General features: G+C 40.4%; 1 protein-coding gene across 19 annotated transcripts in view; it reads right to left on the reverse strand.

The window, feature by feature from the left end:
* The window catches only part of CDH23 (cadherin related 23), a 785528-nt gene that overhangs the window by 421642 nt on the left and 337963 nt on the right, over positions 1-25923 (reverse strand). For all 19 annotated transcript variants that reach the window (XR_009763949.1, XR_009763950.1, XM_061635232.1 and 16 more), the window contains exons 7-8: positions 4838-5032; positions 2236-2364 (exon numbers count right to left, since the gene is read on the reverse strand). Coding sequence is in view for 17 of the 19 variants with exons in the window: in XM_061635232.1 (XP_061491216.1) it covers positions 2236-2364; positions 4838-5032 (324 nt within the window). In the remaining 2 variants the exon portion in view is untranslated. The remainder of the gene's footprint in view (positions 1-2235; positions 2365-4837; positions 5033-25923) is intronic.

Consider the following 25923-nt stretch of genomic DNA (forward strand, 5'->3'; position numbering starts at 1 on the left):
AACCAGTACCATGGTCTCTCATGTGTTCTTTTATAGTAGTTTTTATCAGGGGGCTGAGACAATACATAATATATCCTTTTATGAGGTGGTTTCCTGGTCAATCTTTAGAAACCTTTGAGTATCTGCCTTGAGAGAGCCAGTGCATTTATTACTGAGCAGGCATACATAATATCTGAATGTTTTCAGACCCACTATGATTGTTAGTTCTTAGCTTGTGTAACTAATTATATTGAGGCTGTGATTTTGTATTTTATGCTTTGTATTTTGCCTTATTGGTTGATTGATCATAACAATCACTTGATTGACTGACAGGCTCAAGAGAAATCTGCCCATTTCAATTACATTTCACTAACAGACACTGTGAACAGTGTATAGAATGCAACCCAGGAAAATCTCAGTCTACCTAACTCACAGAGTTGTTTATATATTCATTATACCTAGTGATGCCATGGAAATCTGCCAGGTTCAGTTTTCTACATAGATATTGTAGTTTTCTATCAAACTTAATTTCCATGAGGGAGAAAATTATTAGTAGCCTTATGTACAAACTCTTGCATATGTTACTCAGATAAAAAAGCTCAGATCCATAACACCTTACACAAACTTTTTCTACAAAGGCCCTAAATGTGACAAGCTTTCCCCTCAACCTTGGCAGTGAGTACCTGACGAAGCAGGGGGGACCTGCTGCTGCAGGTGCTACGGTGTCCAAGGGCTACCACAGAGCCTGCGAGGCTATCTGTTCCCCTCTGCATCAGATTACAACACACTGTGGATTAAAATGCCCTCCCTGTGCTGTTTCTCTGACTTCCTGCAGTTCTTTGCTATGCTGTACTCACTAGGGATGGGAGCTGTTGGCTGGTACTGGTTCTAAACCATTCTATCGACCTAACAGGCTAGTATCGATCCAAGTTAGTACTTTATCCACCAGCTGCTGCTTTTACTGAACTGTATACCTAGTTATAGGGTCACTATAAGTCAGAATCAACTTGAAGGCAGTACATTTACATTTTTATTTTTTTCACTTGGAAAAAATAGGTATCAATATTTTTAAAGGAAATTTTGATATTTTGAAGGAGGAATATCATTATTTCCTTTTAATTTTTTTATATTTTGAAGAAAATATTGATTTTTTTAAAAAAAAAGTCCCCTTTCAAAAATAGCCATGGAAATTCACTACATTAAAATCCAATTGAGAATAAGAGAATTCATGGGAAATTCGGTACAAAATCCGAACTGGGCAGAATTCTAGCATATCCCTAAGACATACCCACGTTCCATTCTGATTGGGCAACAATCTTTTGGATTGTTTGGAAGTAAGGGAAGTGGTGGCTGAACTGTACCTATGTGTGTGTGTACTGAAGGAGGAAAGGAAGGAAATATGGAGCAGCTATAAAGAATAGAGGAAATTTTGTGGATATCCCATATCACATTGTGGAACAGCGGACATCTCCATGATTTCCACACATCCCTAATTTTATCCCAGGTTTTCCTGAGAAAGCTCAGAGAGATTTACACAGGCTTCCCAGATACTCTCATCTAGGTACGGATCAGATACATATCCACAGGGCTACAGCATCAGGACCTCCTAGACTATTCTCTGGACCCAGTTCAAAAAGTAAAACATTTGTTCTTATTAATTTATAATGTATGATGTGGGAAACATAAGTTCCAGGACCTGGCTGAAATCAAATAATGGAACTAATGGTTCTGTTTCTTCTGGCTTCACTAGCAATCTGGCCACATTGATCCAGCTGAAGTAGACTTTATAAAGAGCAGGTCAACCTGTAAAACAGATGGATCCTTCTCTGGGGCCCTGTATGCCCCTGTAGAGAAGGAACAACCATGACTGTATATCATGCTAGGAGGAGCTGGGAAGTTGTGCTTGTTTGGCATGTGACACTCATTTGAAAATGCAATTAGTATCTTTTTTAACATGTTCTATTTCTGAGCTGTGACTTCACGAAAGTAAGTTTTTTGTTTAACAATTTTGTAGTCCAGTACTGTAGTTCAGAGCCCTATAAAGTTATTTTCAAACCAGACTTTAAAGTTTATTTAATTTTTTTTACAAAATATTATTTTCATCTCTGGAAGTATAGCACCTAGTATGTTCCAGTTCCTACCACCAATTCTTAATACAACAAATCTGTGGGCACAAGAAGATTCAATGGGGATTATGTGCAAGAGGTTCTCAGTAGTTTCCCTAGTACTTCAAAGATACCTATCAAAAGCTCTTACCGGAGGTGAATTCTCATAGATGTTTGTACTATAGGGCAAGTTGATGAAGATTGGGTCCATATCTTGTATATCCGTGATGGTGATTGCAAGATTGGCCAGAGTAGACAGGGGTTTGGTTTTATCTTGGTCCTTAAAAATGGAGAGGGAAAAAATATTGAAAGAAAATTAAATAGAACACAAGAAAAACCCAATTACCTTTACATCATTAATATCTCTGCTGTCTCCCAGAGCAAAAATCTGTATCTAGAAATGAAGCTTAAAAAGCTGACATCTTATACAGAGTCTGGACATTAGTCCCTCGTGATGTTCTTGTATATATATAATACTGTAAATATGGTAGGTGTGGGTTTATTAGAGCAAATGAGGTAAGTGGACTGAGTGAGAGGGGGGAGTACATGGGTTGGAATGTTGAAGAATGTTGGATGATGATTGGCTGAGCGTTTGAGTGTCTATATAAATGGGAGGGTGACAGTTGAGAGAAGGTTTGTTTTTTGTGGAGCGGTTCATTTGGTTGGTTTTGAAGAGGGTTGTTGGGTGGATTGGATTAGGCAGGTAGTGAGGCAGGATATTGATGTCTAAGAAACATAAAGAGTAACGCATCTTATGAAACCACACGCTTGTTGACTGTACCTTTAAGTAATCTTGTTATTCCCTGTGTAAATAAATAAATATTTCTTGGTTTACCAAAACACCTGATCCTTGGCTGGGTTTTCACAGACCAGAAGGGTGGGCAGGGCTTATACCAAGGTTGGGAAACAGTATCAATGGTGGCAGTGGTGAAGAGATAGTGTAACATCATCAGGTATCCAGAGCAACCCAGGGCTGTAATCTTTACAGGCATAAAGATACAGGGGGGTTGAGGCCTGTAAGTGCACCCAGACACAACGTAGCAATAAGCCAGGAGGAGATGAAGGAATAGTCTCAAGGCAATATTGTTTATAGGGAGTGTCTGGTGGTGCTGCCTAGCAGGGGGATCTTGAGAGATCTTTGCTAGAGCCGGTGAGAGAACCATTAAGATACCAGGACCCTGAGGTAGAACTGTGACAAGGTGGTGACCACAGGTGGGGGTCCTGACATCCCTCTAGTCTAACATTATGCTTTTTGATTGGCAGATACTGTTCAGTCTCAGGCAGAGGACTTGTCCTGGCCTGCTACTGTCAGGGTTTTGGTCTAGAGATATCTGGCAAGGCCAAGCATTATTCAGACATTTATCAAGGTAACCTTCACCAGCAGTATAACTATGGCATTTGTCCTATCTAGAATAATACAGCATGGCAGTTTCATAATCTGTCAAAATGACAACTCAAGAACAGGGAAAGATCACTAAGTTCTTTTCTCTTAATGGCCAAAGGAGCAAATACTAATTCATCCCATTGCCTGAAAGGCAGATTCTAACAGATCTAGAAAAATCTGCAAAATTTGCAGTCTTTTTAACAAGATGGCATTAAGCAGCCACACTAAATAAATTACATTAAGAAATATCAGAAATACAGATGCTGAAGTATGAGAAATACACATTGTAGGGAGTGGCTAAGGTGCAAATATAGGACCTGAAAGATCATCTTACCCCTTATATACCCAGTCAATCACTGCGCTCAGCAGGTGAAGGCCTTCTGCAGATACCATCTTATTAGGAAGTCCGTTCAGCACAACATAGGAAATGGACCTTTAGTGTAGTGGCACCTACCTTTTGGAATTCCCTCCCCTTAAATATTAGACAAACACCAACTCTCTTATCTTTTCGGCACCTACTGAAGACCTTCCTCTTTCAACAAGCCTTTTAAGTAGAGACCTTTTTCCAGTCTGCATCTGTGTTGGAACTGCTTTTTAAGATGCTTTTAAAGCTTTTTTTAATGATACTTTGTTTTAATATATTTTAAAGTCTGTTTTTAAGATGTTTTAGAGTGTTTTTAGCATTTTGTTGCCACCCTGGGCTTCTTCTGGGAGGAAGGGCGGAATATAAATTTAATAAACAAACAAACAAACAAACAAGTGCTTCAGACTTGTCTCAGGTAGCTATGCCCTCTGACTCTGGCTGCTGACTGAGATGTGTGTGGACTGGACTGACTGTGCTTATTGAGGGCAGAGAGAAAGGCATCTCTCCTCATGTATTTTGAGGTACTACGCATGTTCCATGTTTGGCACTAGATTTGCATAAGTTCCAAGTTCTAACTCAAATTAACCCCTGATTTTCAGGTACTGTAAAGCATCTAACTTTTAAGCTGCTTCTTAAGACAATATACTGGCTCTCAGGAAGGTTGTTTCTGCTTTTATTAGTTTGCACATCACTTGGTTCTTGGTTCAATATAAATAATAAATATGATGATGGTGATGATTACTTCTATAACATCTTTGCTTCCCTTGTTGATAATAACCTTAAAGAATGTTCCCACCCTCTAGCTTACTATCTAAGCATTCTGCAGAGAAAAAGCTGTTTACTATAAATATTCTAAAGACAGGATATCTAATGTTGCAATTTATAGGAACCCTGAAGTAAAAGAGACATAACTGTAGTGTTAATGTACGATCTATGCTCCTTTCCATTAATGCTTACGTTTTTTAGAACAAATGAGACAAAAGAAGCAGAAAGCCTCATACTCACTGTGGCATTGACTTGAAGCTGGTAGGCCTGAGTGACTTCATAATCCAGTGCTCGGATGACTGATACAATGCCACGTCCACTGTCAATGGCAAAGAAGTTGGATGGAGGCTGGAAAGAATAAAGCACACTTCCACCTGCTCCCTGGTCTGGATCTGTGGCATTCACTATGAAAATTGGAGTTCCCACTGGTGTGTTCTAGAAATAACAACAGTAAAACAATGTACATGCAGTAAGCAGAAGCGCCTCTCTAGAGCCAACCATATTTTTTAATGAAAAAGAAAAGAATCCATCAATGATTGTCTTACTGCACAAGAAGCATCACGAAAAGATCCAGTGCAAGCAATGTTATGTTTTGGGTGTGTGTGTATGGAACATAATTGGCTATTTTGAGAATGATTAACTCTGGATTTCCTTCAGTGGTGTAATGAAAAAGTCTGAAGTTCCATGTCCCCATAGCCATACCCTTTCTAAAACTATACAACAGAAATGAGGTTTTTTTTACCAACGCAGACAGCTTTTTCCCTCACCCCTCCCCACCTTCAGCCTGATTTAAGAGTTCTGGTAGACTCAAAGGCTTGCTCTCAATTTTGTGACATTTTGGACTTTGGAATTTTTCAAAATAAATGTGGTAGTTTAAACCTTAGCCTTGTAAGTTAATGGCAGTTTAACCCTTACACATATATGCTGACATAACCTACCTCTTCTTCTTAACTTATCTGATAGGTTTCTCTCTGAGAAAAGGTTATTTGATATGCAGAGGACTGACAAATATTAATTCAGGAGGTTACATCATTGTCTTTGCTGTGAAATAAATGGGGGTGCTTCATCCCTGCCTGTCTCTGCTCCACTACACCACTGATTTCCTCTTATGCTCACACACGGCTCCACCAGCTGTATGATTAATTTATTAATATTTATCCATACACAATAGTTAATATAAAGGGTTGTTATTCCAGTGTTAAAAATTCCTTCTTCAGTGCATAAGGAATGATCCTGCAATCCAAGGAGGTTATGGCAAGAATCTTCAGTTCAAGAAACCCCTAAACATTAAAAAAAAATGCTAAAAATCTGTAATGAGTGCAATCTGCACAAATTGTGCAAAGGCCCAAGATGCAGTTCTGATTCTAAAGCTAAGCAGATTTGCCCCTGTATACATTGTTCTGATGTCTTTGGAGGAGAATGGGATATATACAAATATATACAATTGTAAAACAAATATATAGCATAATCAGAGACCATTCTGAGGCCTCCTAAATAGATGTAATCAACCAGAATGGTTCTCTTCTTCACTGCCCAAGTTGGTTTTTGGGTTTTTTTGGCAGAGGCAAGTGGGGCAGGAACAAGTTCAGTCATTTAGCTGCTACTGCACTTTGATCATTGCTTGCTGCTTTCATAGGTAGGCAGGCAGTGGCAGCAGCTGCTGTGCATACGTGCATCTCAGGGGAAAGGGAGGCGGAACTGACGCCAGAAGAGTAGGAGTGGGTGGCTCTTGGGCACATGAGTTGATGAAACGAGTTCACAATCTGAGGCCCGTTTTGTGTGCCTCCACTAAAGGAGTTCAGCAGATGTCTACTAGGAGCAGGGTCTTCTTTCTGGTGGCACTAGCCCTGTAGAAAGCCCAGGGAGGCCCACCAAGCCCTAACACTACCTCCAGGCACCAGGTTAAAACCAAAAGCCTTGGGTTTTAATTGAGTCACCTTATATATGTGTTGGCGTCAGATTCACTGACTTTGTTTTACTATTCTGTGCTGCATGAATGACTCATGTTTTTATGCTTCACTGTTGCCAGCGTCAATTCAGTTACAAATGTAGAACTTTCTGCCTGCTTATATTTGTACCAATCCAAACACACTCTTTCCTGCAATAGAATAATTTTAATGCTAGTTACTTTTAAACAAAATGAACTAATTATACTCATTCTCTGAGAAAAGCTTAATGACTTTTTTCATGCTTTACCCTGTCAGAGAAACAAGACTCAGACCACTACAAATTACCTATTAACGTAGGGGAAGAGAAGGCATATTAGTACTGGCCAACTCAGATGAGGTCTTGGGTGCATTGCTCATGGTAAGAATAAGAATAATATTCAGAAGGATAAAGCTGTTCTTGATTAATACATATCATTTTCTTTTTGACATGTAAATCCGCTCTGGTCACCAGTGATTATTAGCCTGACTGGCTGCAAAAGTGAAGAGCTGGATTTCAGTGTCATTGTGTTTTATACAAAGGCCTTAATGTCAGTATTTGATGAGAATTTGTTCTCTATCCCCCAGGCAGTTTAGACTAAGAGCTGGGGTCACAAATATCATAAGGTTTTTTTGTCCTCATTTTGTCACACCAGCAGATGACATAGCATCTTATCGCAAATATTTTTCTGACTTTTAAATGGTAAGGTCAATTTATCCTCTCCTATCTGGACAGATTTCCCTTTTGCACTTGGCCTTGGAGACAAAATATTAAGAACAAAATATTAAGAACATTCAAGTTCAAAGTCTAAAAAGAGAGGGGGAAATCCCAGAGTCCCTTTGGACTTTTTTCTCCCAGAGTTCTCATAATCTGTTGAAATTCATTAAATATCAGCCATGTTCACAGAGTACCTGTAGTCCTAATACTGACCTTGCCCCATACTCTGACCTTCATCTTCTGCAGTATAAAAGTTAAAAAAAATGTCTGACTGATTTTTAATTAATTTAAGAAATTTTGGCTGGCACCCTATGACAATGCAGGGCGTGCTCAGTAAGAACCAACTGTCATGAGTTCTGAAAGCCAGACTCACAGCTGCTTGGCATGGCTAATCAGGGGGCCACACCCACACCAGACTTTGATTTCATGAGAGACAGTCATGGCTTCCCTCAGAGAATCCCGGGAAGTGTAGTTTGTGAAGGGTGATGAGAGGAGACTCCTGTTCCACTGACAGAGCTCCAGTGGCCAGTGGTTTAACAGTCAGCCACTATGATTGAAGGTCTGTGAGGAGAACAGGGCGTCTCCTAGCAACTCTCACCACGCTTCACTAACTACACTTCCCAGGATTCTTTGAGAGAAGTGAAATAAAGGCCTGGTGTGGGTGTGGCCAGGGACAGCTTTGGCTTAAATTTGGGTGGGAGGCTACATGTGCCTGCTGTAGAATAAAAACATGGGGGAAACGCTGAAAAGCAATGATACTGTTCACAATGTTTTTGTATTGGAAAGGAAAGGGGCTCGCTTCTCCCCACTGCCCACCTACCCAATAAACTCCCCTCTCCCTCCCTCTCTGCCTCTCCCCCCGGTCAGTGTTGGACTATGACCTCGGAGACCAGGGTTCGAATCCCCACACAGCCATGACGCTCACAGGGTGATCTTGGGCCAGTCACTGCCTCTCAGCTTCAGAGGAAGGCAATGGTAAAACCACCTCTGAATACAATTTATCACGAAAACGCTATTCATAGGGTTAACGTAAGTCGGGATCGACTTTAAGGCAGTCCATTTGCATTTTCAAACATGATTGCACAGAAATAAATCCCACTGAACTCAAAAGACTAAAATGGACTAACACTTCTGTTTTTCTTTTATCTAAGCTAGAGCCTATGTTTCCTGAACATATGAAAGGTCGTGAGTAAATATTCTTTATCTTTTACTTAAGAAGGTTGTTTCTGCTGTTATTTGTGCCTAGGGAAAGGCAGACATGGTTTATATTCACACTCTGCTGCTTGCATTTATATCTCTGCTAAGAAATAGGACCACGAAACTTAGTTCCTATTTCATTTTATATTTTTAAAACACCAAACAAAATATAGTTCTAACCCATACAAGCAAATCACATTGTTTCAATGGGACTCACATATATACATGAAAGTATACAAGGTTGAAGTTTTACAGCTTCATCCAGGAGGGACCTTGTGAAGGGCATAATGAGCCACAGCACTCACAAATACTTCCCTGTGGACTTCAGTGTTAGGATGAAATCCACAAGCACATTCACCACTGAAACTGCTCTGACTATACAGGGCAGTGCAGAAGACTTTTTGTGAGAAATTCAGATCAGAGCCTGCTTGATTTGTTTCAGTTGTTATTTTGACAGAAGATAGGAGTGCCAATGGTACCAGAAAAGTGATCAATAAAAAGTGCATACAGTGTTAGTTTTCTGAACGAGTACATTGTTTTCCCTACCATGAAAACACACTTGACGTTTTCACAATAATTCACTCCTTAGTGCCATTTTACATGCGCTGTTGCAGCTCAAAACATATGTCAGACACCATGCAATGCAGACAGCATTTGTACTGGCATTTACATTTGCACAGTATTTATCATTGTAAATGTCTGTACACTGACACTGTTTGCCCTTAACAGTGGAAAATTCAATGTAGTCTTGCCAGAATGACTGAATCAACACTAGAAACATGCAAATGTACACAATTCCTCACTGAAAATTAAGTGCCCAAATACACTTTAAATGTTGTAGATAATCAGAGAGGTAATTGAGCACCTTATAATCCTCACAGTATTTATTTTCTAAGTGATAATCTGCAATGTTTAAAGTACATTATGAAGATCCATTCTCAGTGAAATAGCTTCTAATCTACTGAATTCAGGTAGCCCCAGGCTGATTGTTTTGGGACCAAAACAGAGCCATCTGCAAACAAAAAGGAAAGGGAGTGCTAGGATACTTAGAGGAACCTCAACAATACAGAAATGCATTTCTTTTGAAACCACTCTTGCACAAGGATGTAAACCTCTCCAAACATGGGGTGGAAGAGAACTCCACATCCTCTTCTGTGGCTGTTTTCATATATTCTGATTGGAGCTCATACAAAACGGGTGCACATTATTCTTTCTTTAAAGAGTTATACTGATTGAGAAAGCAGCTACTGCCACACTAACTGAAAACAACAGGGACATTGTGGTTTGCTCTCTCAGTTCATCTCCTATCAGCCTGACACAATGTAACTGAGGAAAACAGGTTCATTCTCTCTAATAAGGAGTCCACACGCCAGGGACAAAACACAACATTATGTTGCATGTTTCATATTTATCTGCTTACAGCCAAGAATCAAGCTCATTCACCTTGCAAATGTCTTCATGGCAAGAATGCAGTCTTGAGGGTCACACTAGACTTGATGAGGCAGTCATATTTGTTTAATTATGTCAGTCTTGTTCACATCCAAAGTGTGTGGGGGAAGGGGTGTTCAAGTTATCAAAGATTGCCTCCTGGGGTTCTTTGACTTCAGCAACCCCAAGGGAGTATTTTGGCTTCCAAGAACAGTCCCAATTCCCTGGGCCACTGCTTCCCAGGCAAACACTCACTTTCCCAGGGTTAGTTTATACCTAACACCAACCCTAGAAGGTAGACTGCCACCACCCCTTTAAATAGTCCTTCACTCTAAGGGGAAACTCAGAGCACTATCTGATATCCTAGAGCAGATCTATAGTTAAACTCCTTGCTTTGGACTCTGGAGCATTAACCTAAATTAAGCAACAGTAGTCAATAGTGTGTGGTCAAGGAATGGATTTAGAGCCAAAGCACCAAGCAATACACACCAATAAGAAAAGGTAGTTTATTTAAAATAAAAAAGTACATATAAAAAGAGAGCAGCGTATATTATACAGCCACAAGAGTGGCTGTATACTATAACCAGAGTGATTTTTTCACATTCTGCAATGTTAAATTGAAAATACCCCCATGCCATTCTGATACTTCCCATAAGCTCATTTCAAAACAAAACCTTACAAACTTATACTACTGAACCCATAAACGCTTGCTTAACAACACTCTCAATTTTCATGGAGATACACAAAATGGTCAGAGAGAATCAAGAGTTCAAAGTCTAAAAAGAGAGGGGGAAATCCCAGAGTCCCTTTGGACTTTTTTCTCCCAGAGTTCTCATAATCTGTTGAAATTCATTAAATATCAGCCATGTTCACAGAGTACCTGTAGTCCTAATACTGACCTTGCCCCATACTCTGACCTTCATCTTCTGCAGTATAAAAGTTAAAAAAAATGTCTGACTGATTTTTAATTAATTTAAGAAATTTTGGCTGGCACCCTATGACAATGCAGGGCGTGCTCAGTAAGAACCAACTGTCATGAGTTCTGAAAGCCAGACTCACAGCTGCTTGGCATGGCTAATCAGGGGGCCACACCCACACCAGACTTTGATTTCATGAGAGACAGTCATGGCTTCCCTCAGAGAATCCCGGGAAGTGTAGTTTGTGAAGGGTGATGAGAGGAGACTCCTGTTCCACTGACAGAGCTCCAGTGGCCAGTGGTTTAACAGTCAGCCACTATGATTGAAGGTCTGTGAGGAGAACAGGGCGTCTCCTAGCAACTCTCACCACGCTTCACTAACTACACTTCCCAGGATTCTTTGAGAGAAGTGAAATAAAGGCCTGGTGTGGGTGTGGCCAGGGACAGCTTTGGCTTAAATTTGGGTGGGAGGCTACATGTGCCTGCTGTAGAATAAAAACATGGGGGAAACGCTGAAAAGCAATGATACTGTTCACAATGTTTTTGTATTGGAAAGGAAAGGGGCTCGCTTCTCCCCACTGCCCACCTACCCAATAAACTCCCCTCTCCCTCCCTCTCTGCCTCTCCCCCCGGTCAGTGTTGGACTATGACCTCGGAGACCAGGGTTCGAATCCCCACACAGCCATGACGCTCACAGGGTGATCTTGGGCCAGTCACTGCCTCTCAGCTTCAGAGGAAGGCAATGGTAAAACCACCTCTGAATACAATTTATCACGAAAACGCTATTCATAGGGTTAACGTAAGTCGGGATCGACTTTAAGGCAGTCCATTTGCATTTTCAAACATGATTGCACAGAAATAAATCCCACTGAACTCAAAAAGTATGCAAACGATCAAACCCACCCTCCCTTCTCCTCCCTCCTATCCCTTCCCTCTTGCCCCTTCCAATCCCCTCCTATCCCTTCCTCCTCCTCCCCCTCCCCATGGTCAGTTTTACCTACCTTAAGCATGACTGCACGGAAGTAAATATCATCGAATTCTACAAGCATGCAAATGATCAAACCTGCCCTCCCCTCCCCCTTCCTTTGCTCCCCTCCAATACGCTCCTTCCCCTTCCCCCTCCCCCATGGTCAGTTTTTCCTATCCTAACCATGATTGCATAGGAGTAAATCCCACTGAACTCAATAAGCATGCAAATGATCAGACCTGCCTTTCCCTTCCATTCCCTCTCCATTCCCTTCTTCCTCCCTTCCTCCTCCCCTCCCTTCTTTCTTCTTCCTCCTCCACTGCCCACTTCAGCCCTCCCTCCCTCCCTCCCCCCTGGTCAGTTTTACCTATCCTAAGCATGATTGCATGCGAGTAAATCGCACTAAATTCAATAAACATGCAAATGATCAAACCTGTCATTCTCTTCTCCCCCTCCTGCCTGCTCCCATCCCTGCCCTCCCCTCTGCGTTTCCTCCCCTTCCTCCTCACCCCCTTCCCCATCCCCTGTGGTCAGTTTCACATATCCTAAGCATGATTGCAGGAGAGTAAATCCCACTGAACTTAAAAAGCATGCAAATGATCAATCCATTCTCAGCAAACTTGCACAGGATCCCATTTCTTACCTCCCGGATTAAAAAGAACAGAAATTCACTCATAGGCAAAAAAACCTTGCTGTTTAAGAATGTTCCTATAGCCCACAGATATTTCTATCAAACTTTAAAAAGCAGGGAAATTGGGCAGCTATAGTGAAGGCACCAGGGGAGCAGGAGGCCTGACCTCCTCTCGGAGATATTGGACTGCCCTACAAATTGGTCAAAATGCAAACACAATTTGGGTTGGTCTTTCACAGTCCAATCCACTTGCTGTGTAGCTTGGAAGAATTTGGTAACATGTGCCTCTGAGCAGATGGTGAGTGGTGGCAACACCTGCAATCAGCCCAAATAATAGAAACAAGACATGTGCTGTGCTGATATTGTTTTATCAGGGAGGAAGCAACATTATTATGTAAGAACATTATACGTTCTTAAACTTCAAGGTTTTTTGCATAATAGAGAATTTCCTTTAAAGCCAATTACCCTGAACAGGGCTGAGCAAGAGATACATTTACATAACACTGTGAGAGATTCAAACAGACAAAAAAAGAAAATAACAAAGCTTACCTATCCTGGTTAGTACTTACTTCCTAGTCTAATAGCCCGGTTCCCGAAGGCTTTGACTGAAATCCATAGACGAAACGAGATAGATGAAATGGGGAACAAGTAACTGACGGATCACCCTTCATTTTATGGGGTTTAGCTGGCAACAGGGAGGGGGCCAATTTGCCATCCTTGGTGCCCCTTCCGTGATCACCTTCTTTGAAGATAAGGAGGGCTAGACAGTTCACACCAAGCGGTCCCTGATCTGCAATACCCGAACTCCTGACTTTGATCTCAGGAAGCAGATAAGAGATAACAGATAGGACTCGGCTGCGTCGTGTTGACATTAGCAATTTGTTGTTGTCTGGCACTAAAACACTAGCACAGAGTATCCTGGAGATCTTTGCAACAAAGCTCCCCAGAATTCCTTCTGGTTGAGCCATTTTAGCTTGACCAAACTTAGCTATTCTTGACACAAGTGTCTTAATGTTTGTATAAAATATGACTCATACAGGTGAACAGAGCTGAATCTTCCTCCACCTTACCTTGCTGCATTCCTTCAAAGCACTTCTCTTTCCAGACTATCTTCCTTCTCGTATAACAACCAGGCATGGGAGATGTTTCACTTGTAGAGCATATGGGGAGGTAAGGAAAGCTAAGTTCCCCTCATCCATGTGCACATATTGTTGTAAAATTTACAAAACTACAACTTAAAAGGACGAAAATCCAACCTTAACAAAAGCTGAAATACAAAATTGGGCTAAGTGGTATACTAGCTTGAGTTATTGGAACAATTAATATAATTTTAATGAAAATTTAATAACTAACACCAACGAGCAATTTAAAACAACTAAATTATACAATTAAAATATCATCAATACAAACATATAAGTCTCTAACCAAATGCATTTCAACCTTTATCAGGTCTTCTTCAGACAACAGTATGAATAATTGACTGTATTATACAGCCACAAGAGTGGCTGTATACTATAGCCAAAATAGATTTTTCCCATTCTGCAATGTTAAATTGAAAATAACCCCCATGCCATTCTGATCTTTCCTATAAGCTCACTTCAAAACCTTACAAAACTTATAGTCCTGAACTCAGAAACGCTTACTTAACAACCCTCTAAATTTTCATGGTGATACACAAAACTGTCAGAGAGGATTGAGAGTTCAAAGTCTAAAAAGAGGGGGGGGGAAAACCAGAGCCATGTTCACAGAGTACCTGTAATCCTATTGCTGACCTTGCCCCATACTCTGACCTTCATCTTCTGCAGTTTAAAAGTTAAAAAAAAATGCCTGGCTCATTTTTAATTAATTAATCAGGGGGCCACACCCACACCAGACTTTGGTTTCACTTGAGACAGTCATGGTGTCCCCCAAAGAATCCTGGAAAGCATAGTTTGTGTAGGGTGCTGACAGGAGACTCCTATTCAAATGACAGAAGTTCAGTGGCCAGACTGGTTTAACAATCAGCCGCTCTGACTGAAGGTCTGTGAGGGGAACAGGGCCTCTCCTAGCAACTCTCAGCACGCTTCACTAACTACACTTCCCAGGATTCTTTGAGAGAAGCCATGACTGTCCAAAGTGAAATAAAGGCCTGGTGTGGATGTGGCCAAGGACAGCTTTGGTTTAAATTTGGGTGGGAGGCTACATGTGCCTGCTGTAGAATAAAAAGGTGGGGGAAATGCTGAACAGCTATGATACTGTTCACAATGTTTTCCTTTTGGAAAGGAAAGGAGCTTCCCCTTTGCCCAGTGCCCACCTACCCAATATCCCCCCTCCCCCCCTCCTACCCTCCCTGCCCCTCCCCCAGGTCAATGTTGGACTACGACCTGGGAGACTAGGGTTTGAATTCCCACACAGCCATGAAGCTCACTGGGTGACCTTGGGCCAGTCACTGCCTCTCAGGTTCAGAGAAAGGCAATGGTAAAACCACCTCTGAACAGCGTTTACCACGAAAACCCTATTCATAGGCTTACCATAAATTGGGATCGACTTGTGCAGTCCATTTGCATTTTCAAACATGATTGCACAGAAATAAATCCCATTGAACTCAAAAAGCATGCAAATGATTAAACCTGCCCTCCCTCCCCCTCCCCATGATCACTTTTATCTATCTTTAGCATGATTGCATGGGAGTAAATACCATTTATTTATTTATTGTACTTATATACCACCCCATAGCTAAGAGAGGAGGTCAGGTCACCTGCTCCCCTGGTGCATTCACAATAGCTGCCCAATTTCCCTGCTTTTTAAAGTTTGATAGAAATGTCTGTGGGCTATTGGTACGTTCTTAAACCGCAAGCTTTTTTGCCTGTTAGTGAATATTACTTAGCTCCTTTCAGGTATTGACTGGAGTGAATATGACCTATACAACATAATATGTAAGTGTGTATCCTGCTCAGTCTCTTGGTTTAGAACTGGTCAACAGATGTTTTAAATCCTTTACAATATGAGCCTCTCAGGTGAAGTCAAATTTTTTATATATCAGCCAGTTTTCTTTGCTGATATAATCTATTATAAAAGATTTAAAACACCTATATTGTTTAGGACATATTCACTACAATCAAGACCAAAAGGAGCTAAATAATATACAGCCAATAATTATTCATACTGAAGACCTGATAAATGTCAAAAATAGGGTTGCCAGGTGTCCAGTTTTTGTCCAGAGACTCCGCTTTTTGGGGGTCCTTCCTGGACTCTTAGCTTTCATTTTAAAAAAATAAGTTTCTAGGTGGTCTGGTTCAAAAGATATAAACCAAAATGTCAGCCTCTGCCCCCCCCAACTTCTTACTACTGGATGCTCTAATCCCTGCCCTTTCAGGTTTTTAGCCAATAAGTGAAGTCAGGGTTGTGACTGACAAGAGTTGTTGACCCCAGGCAATAGTTAAACTCAGTTTCCTTTTCCTGCTTGTCTCACATCAGGAATTCAGTAAATATATAGCTTTCAGCAGCATAAACACTACTTTCTCTGTACAGGATTGGGACTTGCTTCTGAGTAAGCATACATAGGATTGCACTACAATAGAAGATCACAGCAGGATCCTGGTAGGCATAAAAGTGTACATGCAGGGTTTTTTAATTATTGGCAAAAATGGCAGATTATATAATTTATCTTTCAAATAATTTTAGAACAGAAGTTTTAAAAAGTGTACATGCTGCAGTGTTATACTTTTCTAATTAAGGAGTCAAAAAGTTTAAATTTCACTGGAAGAGGGCAGTTTATTTCTCTTATTCATAACTTGTTTTGAAAATATGAAGCTTTTCTGAGAGTAATTACACATACTTGGGAGGTAGCATATTGAATTCAGTAGGATTTACTTTTGAGTAGATGTGGTTCGGATTGTGCTGAAAATCAGTGGGACTTTTGAGTGAACATAGAAAAGGATTGTGTTGTAAATCTTTCTCTCTCCCTCTGATCCTTTTTTCTAAAAGCAGTTAGGCAGGGCTTACTTAGGTGTCACTGGTTTATTTGGCAGAAACCTAATACTATTTTTTTTAAAAAAATGTTCTGCAATGGCCAAGTGGTTTTGATAATAAACTATTATATGGAGTGTATGCATTTTTACATCTCCAGTGTGTGTGTGTGTATGAAGTCTTTCCAACAACCCTGTGAGGTAGGGTTGGAATCCAAGGCAGCTCGGACTTCCGGGAAGGGTGACTTCGCTTGTGCCTGCTTTTGGGACGGGCTCCTGCCTCAAAAGAAGCTTATTCAGATATAAATCAGTCAGAACATTTTTTTTTTTTTGACTGATGAAATTTCTCCCGGGCAGGGAGAAACGTAGAGATCAACCTCAAAGCCTGTTTTTGTTGGGAGGACTGGATTTCATTAATTTATGAGATAAGGTCCAGCCAACAATGCCGGACGGACTTTCTAACAAGCTCTATCTGCTTAAGCGATACATTTATCTTTTCTTCAAAGAGAGAACGGACTAACAGGCAAGCACCCTTCTTTCTATTATTTTTTTTACTTGGTTTAAATTGTTGCAGCAAAAGGAGATTTGTCAGATTGATCGGCTTTGGACAACTTCTGGGTGAGATATAGCTCTTCTCTGTTATTCACGAAATTAACAGCTTATCTCTGTTTCTGTCGCAAAAAGCTGTCCTGGAAGTGCATTCTAAAGATAATAAACAGAAGAGGGATTTCTATTCCTGATTTCTATTCCGAGGAATATTATATTGTCTGGGACTATTCTCTTTTTGGTCTATTTTATTTTGACGAATCTGCTTCTTCACGACGCCACTAACTGTTTTGATGCTGGGAACTAAATTTGTTTTGCATTCTTGCACAAGAGAGATAAGGCAGGTTGCTCTGTTTATACTGTGATGTCATCAAGCCTGGAATATTAACCCAATTGTTGCTGAAATAAGAAGTGGTTCTTCTTTATTTTTGTTTTGCTTTGTTTTCGTGGTTTTAAAAATGGCAATCAAGAAAGTGGCTGAGAATCTGGAAGTAATTATGTTTCAGAAAATAATGGATGAGATTGAGATAACGAAACAAACCCTGCGACAGGGTAGTAAGGAGCTGAAAATTGAACTGAGCAAAATGACGCAGGAGCTTAAAGAAATAGGGGACCCTGTGAGAGAGGAGAATGAGATCAGAGATGAGAAAAGAAAAAATAAAGGGAAGATACAAGCCCTGGAGATTGGAACAAATGTGGAATTGGAAAAAGATCTGGAGTTTATGGATTTTAGAAATAAAATCTACTGTTTGGAATTTAACGTTATCTCTGAAGAAATTAATGAAGATATTAGAGATAAAGTTATCAATGGCTTGGATAATCTTCTGGACTGGAATGATGTGATGGAGCTTGATATAGAGAAAATCTATGGAATTAACTGCAGCCATGTGACAATGGAAAAACTCTTAAGAGATGAGCCAGTGCATTTTGTAAAAAAGAAGAACACAGATATGTCTTTACAACAGTATTTCAGCAACTTATTCAGAATGGATGGCAAGAAAATATTTGGGATAGAGGAAATTCCCATCAGACTCTTATTATATGACTATGGCTACAACAGCAAGATTATTATGGAATACTGATAATGGAAGATTGGACACTGAAATTACTGGACTTAACAGGACTATTGAAGATGGAAGATGGAACTAATAGGGATAATGGAATAATGGCTATTGAAATTATTGGACCTAACAGATTCTGATGAGATGGATTAATCGAAATGTTTATTTGGACTATGGTTATGACAATAAGATTATTATAATTATTAACGAGATGGATTAATTGACATGTTTATTTGGAGAAAAATTGATAGATATATTTCTTAAAGAATTGAAACCTCTCTTTGACTTTTTGTGGAAAGAATAAAGTAATGTTTATGAGATTTGATGATTAATTAAGATAACTACTGGAGGAAAGTGATTTTATAATATGATTTAAGAGACAGGATTGTTATATATTGTAGACCTATAACTGATTTGATATGTGACAAATGGGAAGTCAACATTTTATTTTATTTTATTTTATTGTTTAATCATTTTTGTTTTGTTTTGTTTTTTGTCTTTGAATGTTTTATGATTTTGTTTTCTATGTTTTATGAAAATTTGAATAAAAATTATTGTAAAAAAAAAAGAAAGAAACCAAGGCAGCTCACAACGAGAAATAAAGCCATTTAAAATCCAATAATCATAAAAAAGTATAAAACAGTTGCAAAGCAGCTTAACGAGGCATGATTCTGAATTTTGGATTGGGTGAGTGAAGTTCCTTATCACTGAATTGCAGTCCTGTGCATGCTTCCCTGTCTGAGTAAGCCCATTAAATACATTGGGACTTGCTCCTGAGTAAGCATGCATAGGATTGCACCTTGGGGTGGTCATGATCCCCCTCTGTTGTTTTCACCCTGAGGGACAGATTAGGCTGAGATATGGTGCTTAGCCCATGGTCACCCAATAAACTGTGTAGCTGATTTCCATTATTAAATTTAATTAAAATAATCTATATGCAGGCAAAGTTTAGGAAGTAATGTAGATCCACACAATACATTTTAAGCACATCTCACCCACATATAAAATGCATGACTTCCCTCATACAATCCTGGGAAGTGTAGTTTCCCCCTTAGAGTTATAGTTCCCACCACTCTTAACAAACTACAATTCCTAGGATTCTGCGGTGGAATTCACGTGCTTTAAATGTATTATGCGGATCTGCCCTGGTATGCTGTGCATTCATTAGTGAAGTGAAAAGAACCATTTTAAAAGATAACACGGCTGTAGCTCAGTGGTAGGGCGCATGCTTTGCATGCAAAGGTCCAAAATTCAATCTCTGGAAGAGACTATTGCCTGGAATCCTGGACAGCCAATGCTAGTCCATGTCATTAGTACTGAGCTAGATGGTATCAAATGGCCCAACTCAGTATAAAACAGGAAAGAGACCCAAAGGCCACAGTGACTCAGAAATTTGTTTATTTATATATTTTATTTACATTTATATACTGCTTTATTGTAAAAAAAACCTCAATGCGGTTTATAGAAGGAATTAAAACAATAAAATTATTGGCAAAAACAGTTAAAATACATGTATTTAAAAACATTCAAAATAATAAAACCAACAAAGTTAAAAACAGAAAAAAATAATAGCTTCTACATGTCTGGGTAGGCTTGCCTAAACAAAAATGTTTTTAGTAGGTGCCAAAATGAGTACAATGAAGTGCCTGCCTAATGGAAATAGGCAGAGTTCCAAAGCGTAGGTACTGCCACACTGAAGGATCAATTCCTTACAAGAGCAGAAAAAGTACTATGTGGAACTCATAACATGGAAAGCACACCTTGAATTTGGCCTGGTAGCAAACCAGCAACCAGTGCAGATTTCAGAGCAGAGATATTACATGCTGATAGGGTCTCACACATGTCAGCACTTGTGCTGCAGCATTCTGTACTAACTGCAGCCCCAGGGCCAGGTTGGGCTGCATGGGGATTTCTGTGACCTTGGCTGACTGGCTGTCAGGATTTTTTTAGTTCTGGTTAGGAACCCTGACTGGTTGTGGGATGCTGGGTGTTCTTCCTTAGGAAATAGGAATCTTGTTGTGGTGGTATGGTATTGCATTTAGGAAATGATCACTGTCTTTTCTTTTTCTTTTCCATTTCATTTACCTCTGACCTTACTGCCTTACATCCATAGAAGCAACAACAATGATTCCATGTGGTCAGCTCAACTCCCTTAAACCCAGTAATGATGTACCTTCTTATTTGCATGATGGTTTGTTTCTTGCCCAATAGTGGTAAAAGAGAATTCACATAAAGGAAGTGTGGCTTTAATTGCTGCTGTTCCTAATCTACTGCTTGTGAAGGTAGATAAAGCCAATGTGTTTTTTCTCTCTTTCAGTTATTACTCACTGGAATTGGGTTGGCTGTCAAAGTGAGTTTATAGCAGTCCACAGAGTAGGCAGGAAAGAGTAGAGTATCTCCTTAACTCTTACTCATTTCTCAAATCCCTCTCTGCAGTGAAGCGTCAAGTCTAAAGAAGTTTGGAGCAGCCACATTAAAAGGTAGGCAGGGCATTCCAGGCAGGAGGTTGCCAATCCTGCTCTGATATGAATATATTGGCAGAGGATCCCTAGTCAAGACTTACTAACAGCACAATTCTAACAATATCTACCACAGAGCTTGGAAAAGTTACTTTTTTGAACTACAACTCCCACCAGCCCAATCCAGTGGCCATGCTGGCTGGGGCTGATGGGAGTTGTAGTTCAAAAAAGGAACTTTTCCAAGCTCTGATCTACCAAGAGGTAAGTCCTGTTGAATTCTATGGGCCTTAGTAAGTGTGTTTAGAATTGCAGCCTTCAGGGGCATCCATCTTTACTCGTGAGTGCTCCCATCTAACATCTCCGCAACACTAGGTTTTCTTCCTACAACGGCCTTCTGGTGACTGGCCCGGTTTGAGGGCACTTAAACCCTTTAAACCCTTTTTGCCAGAAGCAGGTAGGCTAGATTAAATGTCCCTTACCCAGGATCTCTAAGCAGGTAAGAAATGATCCTGTCACTTCAGCTGGACCTGGAAACACCCTCATTTAGCTAAGATTTCTATCTTAATTTCCAATCACAGAATTTTTTTTGTTTGAGTGGTATGCTCCAAGCAAGTGTGGTTGATGCTTAATGTATCATGCTTAATGACACCACTAGGGCCTGCCCCTATGACATCACCAGGACCTATGACATCAGTAGGATCCGCCCCTGAAATCTCAGGGTTTGGGATGCTTCTGACCTGGCAACACTAGTCAAAACGCTTTTGGTTAGAGGCTTATATGTTTATATTTATAAGAGACTTATACATTCGTAAAATTTAGAAACCATCCCACCCCCACTTTAGATAAGAATGGGGCACATGCATAAGAATAAAGACAGAATATACTTTACCCATCCCCTAAGATCATCAGTGGAAGCCCTTCTCTAATGACCACCTCAATCTGAAGTACAGAGCATGGCAACAAGGGAAGGAGCTTTTCCACTCCCATTATGTAAAGCTCTTCCTAGAGAAACTCACCTCGTGCTTATATTGATTGCTTTTGGGACCAGGCAAAGACTCTTCTATTCTCTGAAGTCTTTTAACATTCCATTTATTCTTAACATGCATATGTTTGGTATTGAATATTTTTTCTCTGTTTAAATTTCACGCTAAGCCAGGAGACAGTAGGGGGTGTAACTGACACAATTTTTTTTATGTTGTTGGTTTAATTTCCTCTACACATAGCCCTTCTTTGTGAAGAACGAATGAAAGGTTTATAGTGCGCAGTGGGTATATTTGTGTGTGTGTGTGTGTGTGTGTGTGTGTGCGTGCACACGAACCTTCATTGCCAGCAATTATGAGATATAATGAGGGCCAAGCAAAGGCTCCACCGCCACCACCACCGCCACCCTCCTGGGGCCACCTCCTCCACCTCCTGAGGGGCCATGAGCGAAAGAAGCGGCGGTGGTAGTGGCGGTGGTGGCCGCGGCAGCAGCGACACCCGCCTGCCGTGGCCCTTGCCTTGTAGCAGCCGGTGTGCGATAGCATCAGCCTCCTGGGCAAAGCCACTGCGGTAAAGGGTGCCCAGCAGGGCCAGAAAGGAGGAGTGCGACGAGGACAGCGGGATACGTCTAAGCATAACATACAAGAATATATGTTGAGAGAAAAGAAAAAATAGAAAGTAAACGGAGCGCATCGCTGGTTTAAAGGACTTTGAGGGAGGGAACTTGTTCAAGGGGGGAGTGGGGGAAAGGAAGGCTAGAGCGACCAGAAGTTTGTTCGTCAGTGGCAGGAAACAAAATGATGTCCATAGACAGTGTAGGGGGCAGAGAAAGGGAGGTTCTAAAATGGTGCAGCCAAAAACAGCAGAGGAAAGCAACTACACGGCATGTGGGCATCAAAGCGGGTGGGGATTTTCAAACAAATTTCAGACTTTTATCGCATAGATTTAATCTGAATTAAAGGCAATAGCAGCTGAATGCACAGGCAAAAAGTCATGTAAACAGTCTAAATTAAAAGGATCTGCAAAAAGCACCAGATCCACACTAAATCTCCATGTGAACGGTGTCATAGTTGGCCCCCAAGACAAGAATGAAGAAAGGGAAGAGCAGATACATACATTAATATTCTAAGTGCAAAAAGGAAAGAAAGCAGATTAATGGTAGTTAAACCAGTAAGTGCAAACAGAATAGTGGTGTTAAGAGTTAACAGGAAGATTAACACAGGAGTAAGCTAAGGTCTAGTTATATTTATTAGAAGCAGAGCTGCAAACCAGATATATGCAGCCATGTGTACTTTTCTCCATTCTAAAAGAGGCATGTGAGCTTGAGTGGATGAACTATGGAAGGAGGGTTCCTTATCCTTTCTTTTTGTTTTTTTCTAGCCAAAATCAGCACTTTCAAACTGCTTTTTCTCTGGTGGGAAAAAAGAGATATAGCTTTTGAGCTGCAGAGGGAAAAGCAGGTGGGGGTGGGGAATTTTAAGCAGAAAAATGGACAGAGGGTCAAACAGACCCTCCCCATCATTAGGGATTATTAGGAAAGGAGTTGAAAATAAAATTGCTGATATAATGCTGTTATATAAATCTATGGTGCGACCACGTTTTGAATACTGTATACAGTTCTGGTCACCTCATCAAAACAAATATTGTAGAGCTGGCATACAAAAGGATTGATGGTGTAACTCCCCTATGAGGAAAGGTTGCAGCATTTGGGGCTTTTTTGTTTAGAGCAGGGGCTCCCAAACTATGGTCCATGCCCTACCAGTGGTCCGCAAGCTTCATTCAGGTGGTCTGTGGCATATCTGCATTACATATTCATATGAATTTTAATTGTATTTTTATTGCTTCTTTCATGTCTTTATCTTATATTTTATTGTATTATGAAATGCAAATTGCAATACAATAAGATACAATATATAAAATAAAAGAAGCAATTCAACTACAATTAAAAATCATACAGAATCTAGCACAGCTCATTACAATTGCTACAACAGGCAGAAAAATCATTTAGTAGTCCACCACAACCATCAGCAATTTTCAAGTGGTTCATGGGGGGAAAGGTTTGGGAACCACTGGTTTAGAGAAAATGTAAGAGGTGACATGATAGAAGTTTATAAAATTATGCATGGCATGGAGAAGGTGGGTACAGAAAGGCTTTTCTTCCTCTCTCATAACACTAGAACTCATGGACATCCAATGAAGCTGAATGCTGGAAGATTCAGGACAGACAAAAGGAAGTATTCTTCACACAGCACATAGTTAAAACTATGGAGTTCAGTGATGGCCACCTGTGGATATTCTTAAAAGAGGATTAGACAAATACTTAGATAAAGCTATCAATGGCTCTGACCACTTCATGGTCGGAGGCAATATGCTTCTGAATACTAGTTGCTGGAAACTGCAGGAGGGGGGAGTGCTCTTGCAGTATGGTCCTGCTTGTAGGTTTCCCATAAGCATCTGGTTGACCACTGTGAGAACAGGATGCTGGACTAGGTGGGATAGTGGCCTGCCAGCAGGCTGTCCTTACATTATTCACTAAAACTAGCCAGCTTCTCTAGAGCTGTTTTTGGTTTTAAACAAACATCCAAGGGAAGATGCATGTTACTACATGCCATGTCTAGTTTTGCTTCATAGCTAATTATGTGGTATCTGGACATGTACAACATTTCTACCCATAAACCAGGTTTTAATCATGAATTATATCACCTGTCAACGTGCTACTACCTAAATTAGAGAAATTGTTTCCTGCATATCAGTCACTTTAGAGGAAGACTGCTCACATGAATCTTTAAGCAAATCTACCTTGGCAGTTGTAAAACCTGGATCTAGTTCCTCATAAAGAGCAGATGAGGTGGTAAATCCATGTATGGGCTTTTCCATTTCAGACTGCAAATCAGGGCTTACATGATGGAACCCTCCCTCCTTCACCCAAATTTCTACACACAGAAAGCTAGCATGTCAGGAGAAGGCTAGGCTAGAACCTTCTCCCTAACAGCTAGTTTTCTATGTGCACAGGCTACTTGTATTTTCTAAGGGAGAAGCATTCAAGCACATAAATCCCCATCTGTGTTCTGATGTGATATCAGTCCAACACAGGTTTATCACATCCTCTGCTCTTTGTGAGAACTAGGATCTAGTCATTCAGCCAATAGTTTATTATAGGCTATTTGACTGATCAGAAATGAAAATGGCTGTCTTCTGGTTTCCAGATGTGACTCTACTTAATCATAACTGGATTTACACATGCACACACATTCAAGGATGAGACCTAAATGTTTCTGCTAGAAGATTGTGGCACATGATACCCCGGCCATTATGGCTTCCATAGTTAGCACTGGGAGTCATTAAGTGTGTGGTCAAAGCGAAGACTACCCCATCTGCTTTCCTCCAGACAGCACTACAAATCTGTAGATTAGCCAGATAGTAGGTCAGGGGCTAAAGTCCTTCCTGGGTAGGCTGAATACACTGAAGGGTATTGTATCGGAAACAACAAGGGCAGAACATATGGAGGCCATGAACATTTGAGTACTGTCTTAGTATTCTGCAGCAGGGAACCCTGCTGTAATTGATGAGAAATGTACCAGGGGCTTACTAGTAGGATTAATTCTAGCAAACCACTATCACAAATAAATTGCACTTCAAGAGCACAAGAAGACAGCTACTGTACTGTACTGAAGCTCTGTCAGTCTATAGAAACATTAGGCGGGCAGGCAGAATAAAGTTGCTGCTCAAAGAATAAAGCTGTGAGCAGAATAGATCTGCACTGTGCCTTTAAGAGCTCTCCACCGTATTGAAATCATTTCACGGGCCATGAGCTGCAGAACACCTAGAATGTGACTCGTTCCAACAATCTCATCTAACTGGCCGAGTGCCAAATGTCCATCTGTGTGAAGGAGAGATAGCTTATATCATGCACATTGACTCTTCTGTAACGGGATGGTAATAAAGTTGAGGGCATAAGGAGGAACGTGTTTTTTTTAAAAATGAATTTCCCAGCTGCCCATTTCATTAAAAGAATCAAACATCATTTTGTTTTTAATTTTTAGTTAATTTTTTATCAGACACTTAAAATAAGTTGAGATGCTCTGCTGTAGATACAAAAAATCACAACTATTAAAAAAATTAAGAAAATTTGTTCTCAAAGATACTCTCGTCGATGTTTTACACACCCACACAAACACAAAGCATGCCTAGATGTTTTTTCAAAAGGGCTTCAAGCTGAGATTAACAAAGGGAAGCAGGATTTCCCCAAGATTTGTTCGTTTCGGGGTATCCAGTGTGCCACCCCTTCTGATGATGCAGCAGCTACAGAGAAATAATCCTTGTTAGTATTTGACGTACAGATTTGGTATGATTACTTTATGCCCAAACAAATGCACTCTAGATTTTTAAAGGCAGTAGAGATTTTAAAAAAAATATCCACACTTAAAGCACATCTGAGTCAATTAAATTTGTTCCCTATATATCCTAAAGTCAATTTAGATTAAGGCCCATACACTTAACTCTTCAGTCTCCAGCCTTCTACTGGGGATATACTGACTTTACTTACAGTA

Source organism: Rhineura floridana, chromosome 7 (assembly GCF_030035675.1).
Source record: "Rhineura floridana isolate rRhiFlo1 chromosome 7, rRhiFlo1.hap2, whole genome shotgun sequence".
Taxonomy (NCBI): Eukaryota; Metazoa; Chordata; class Lepidosauria; order Squamata; family Rhineuridae; genus Rhineura; species Rhineura floridana.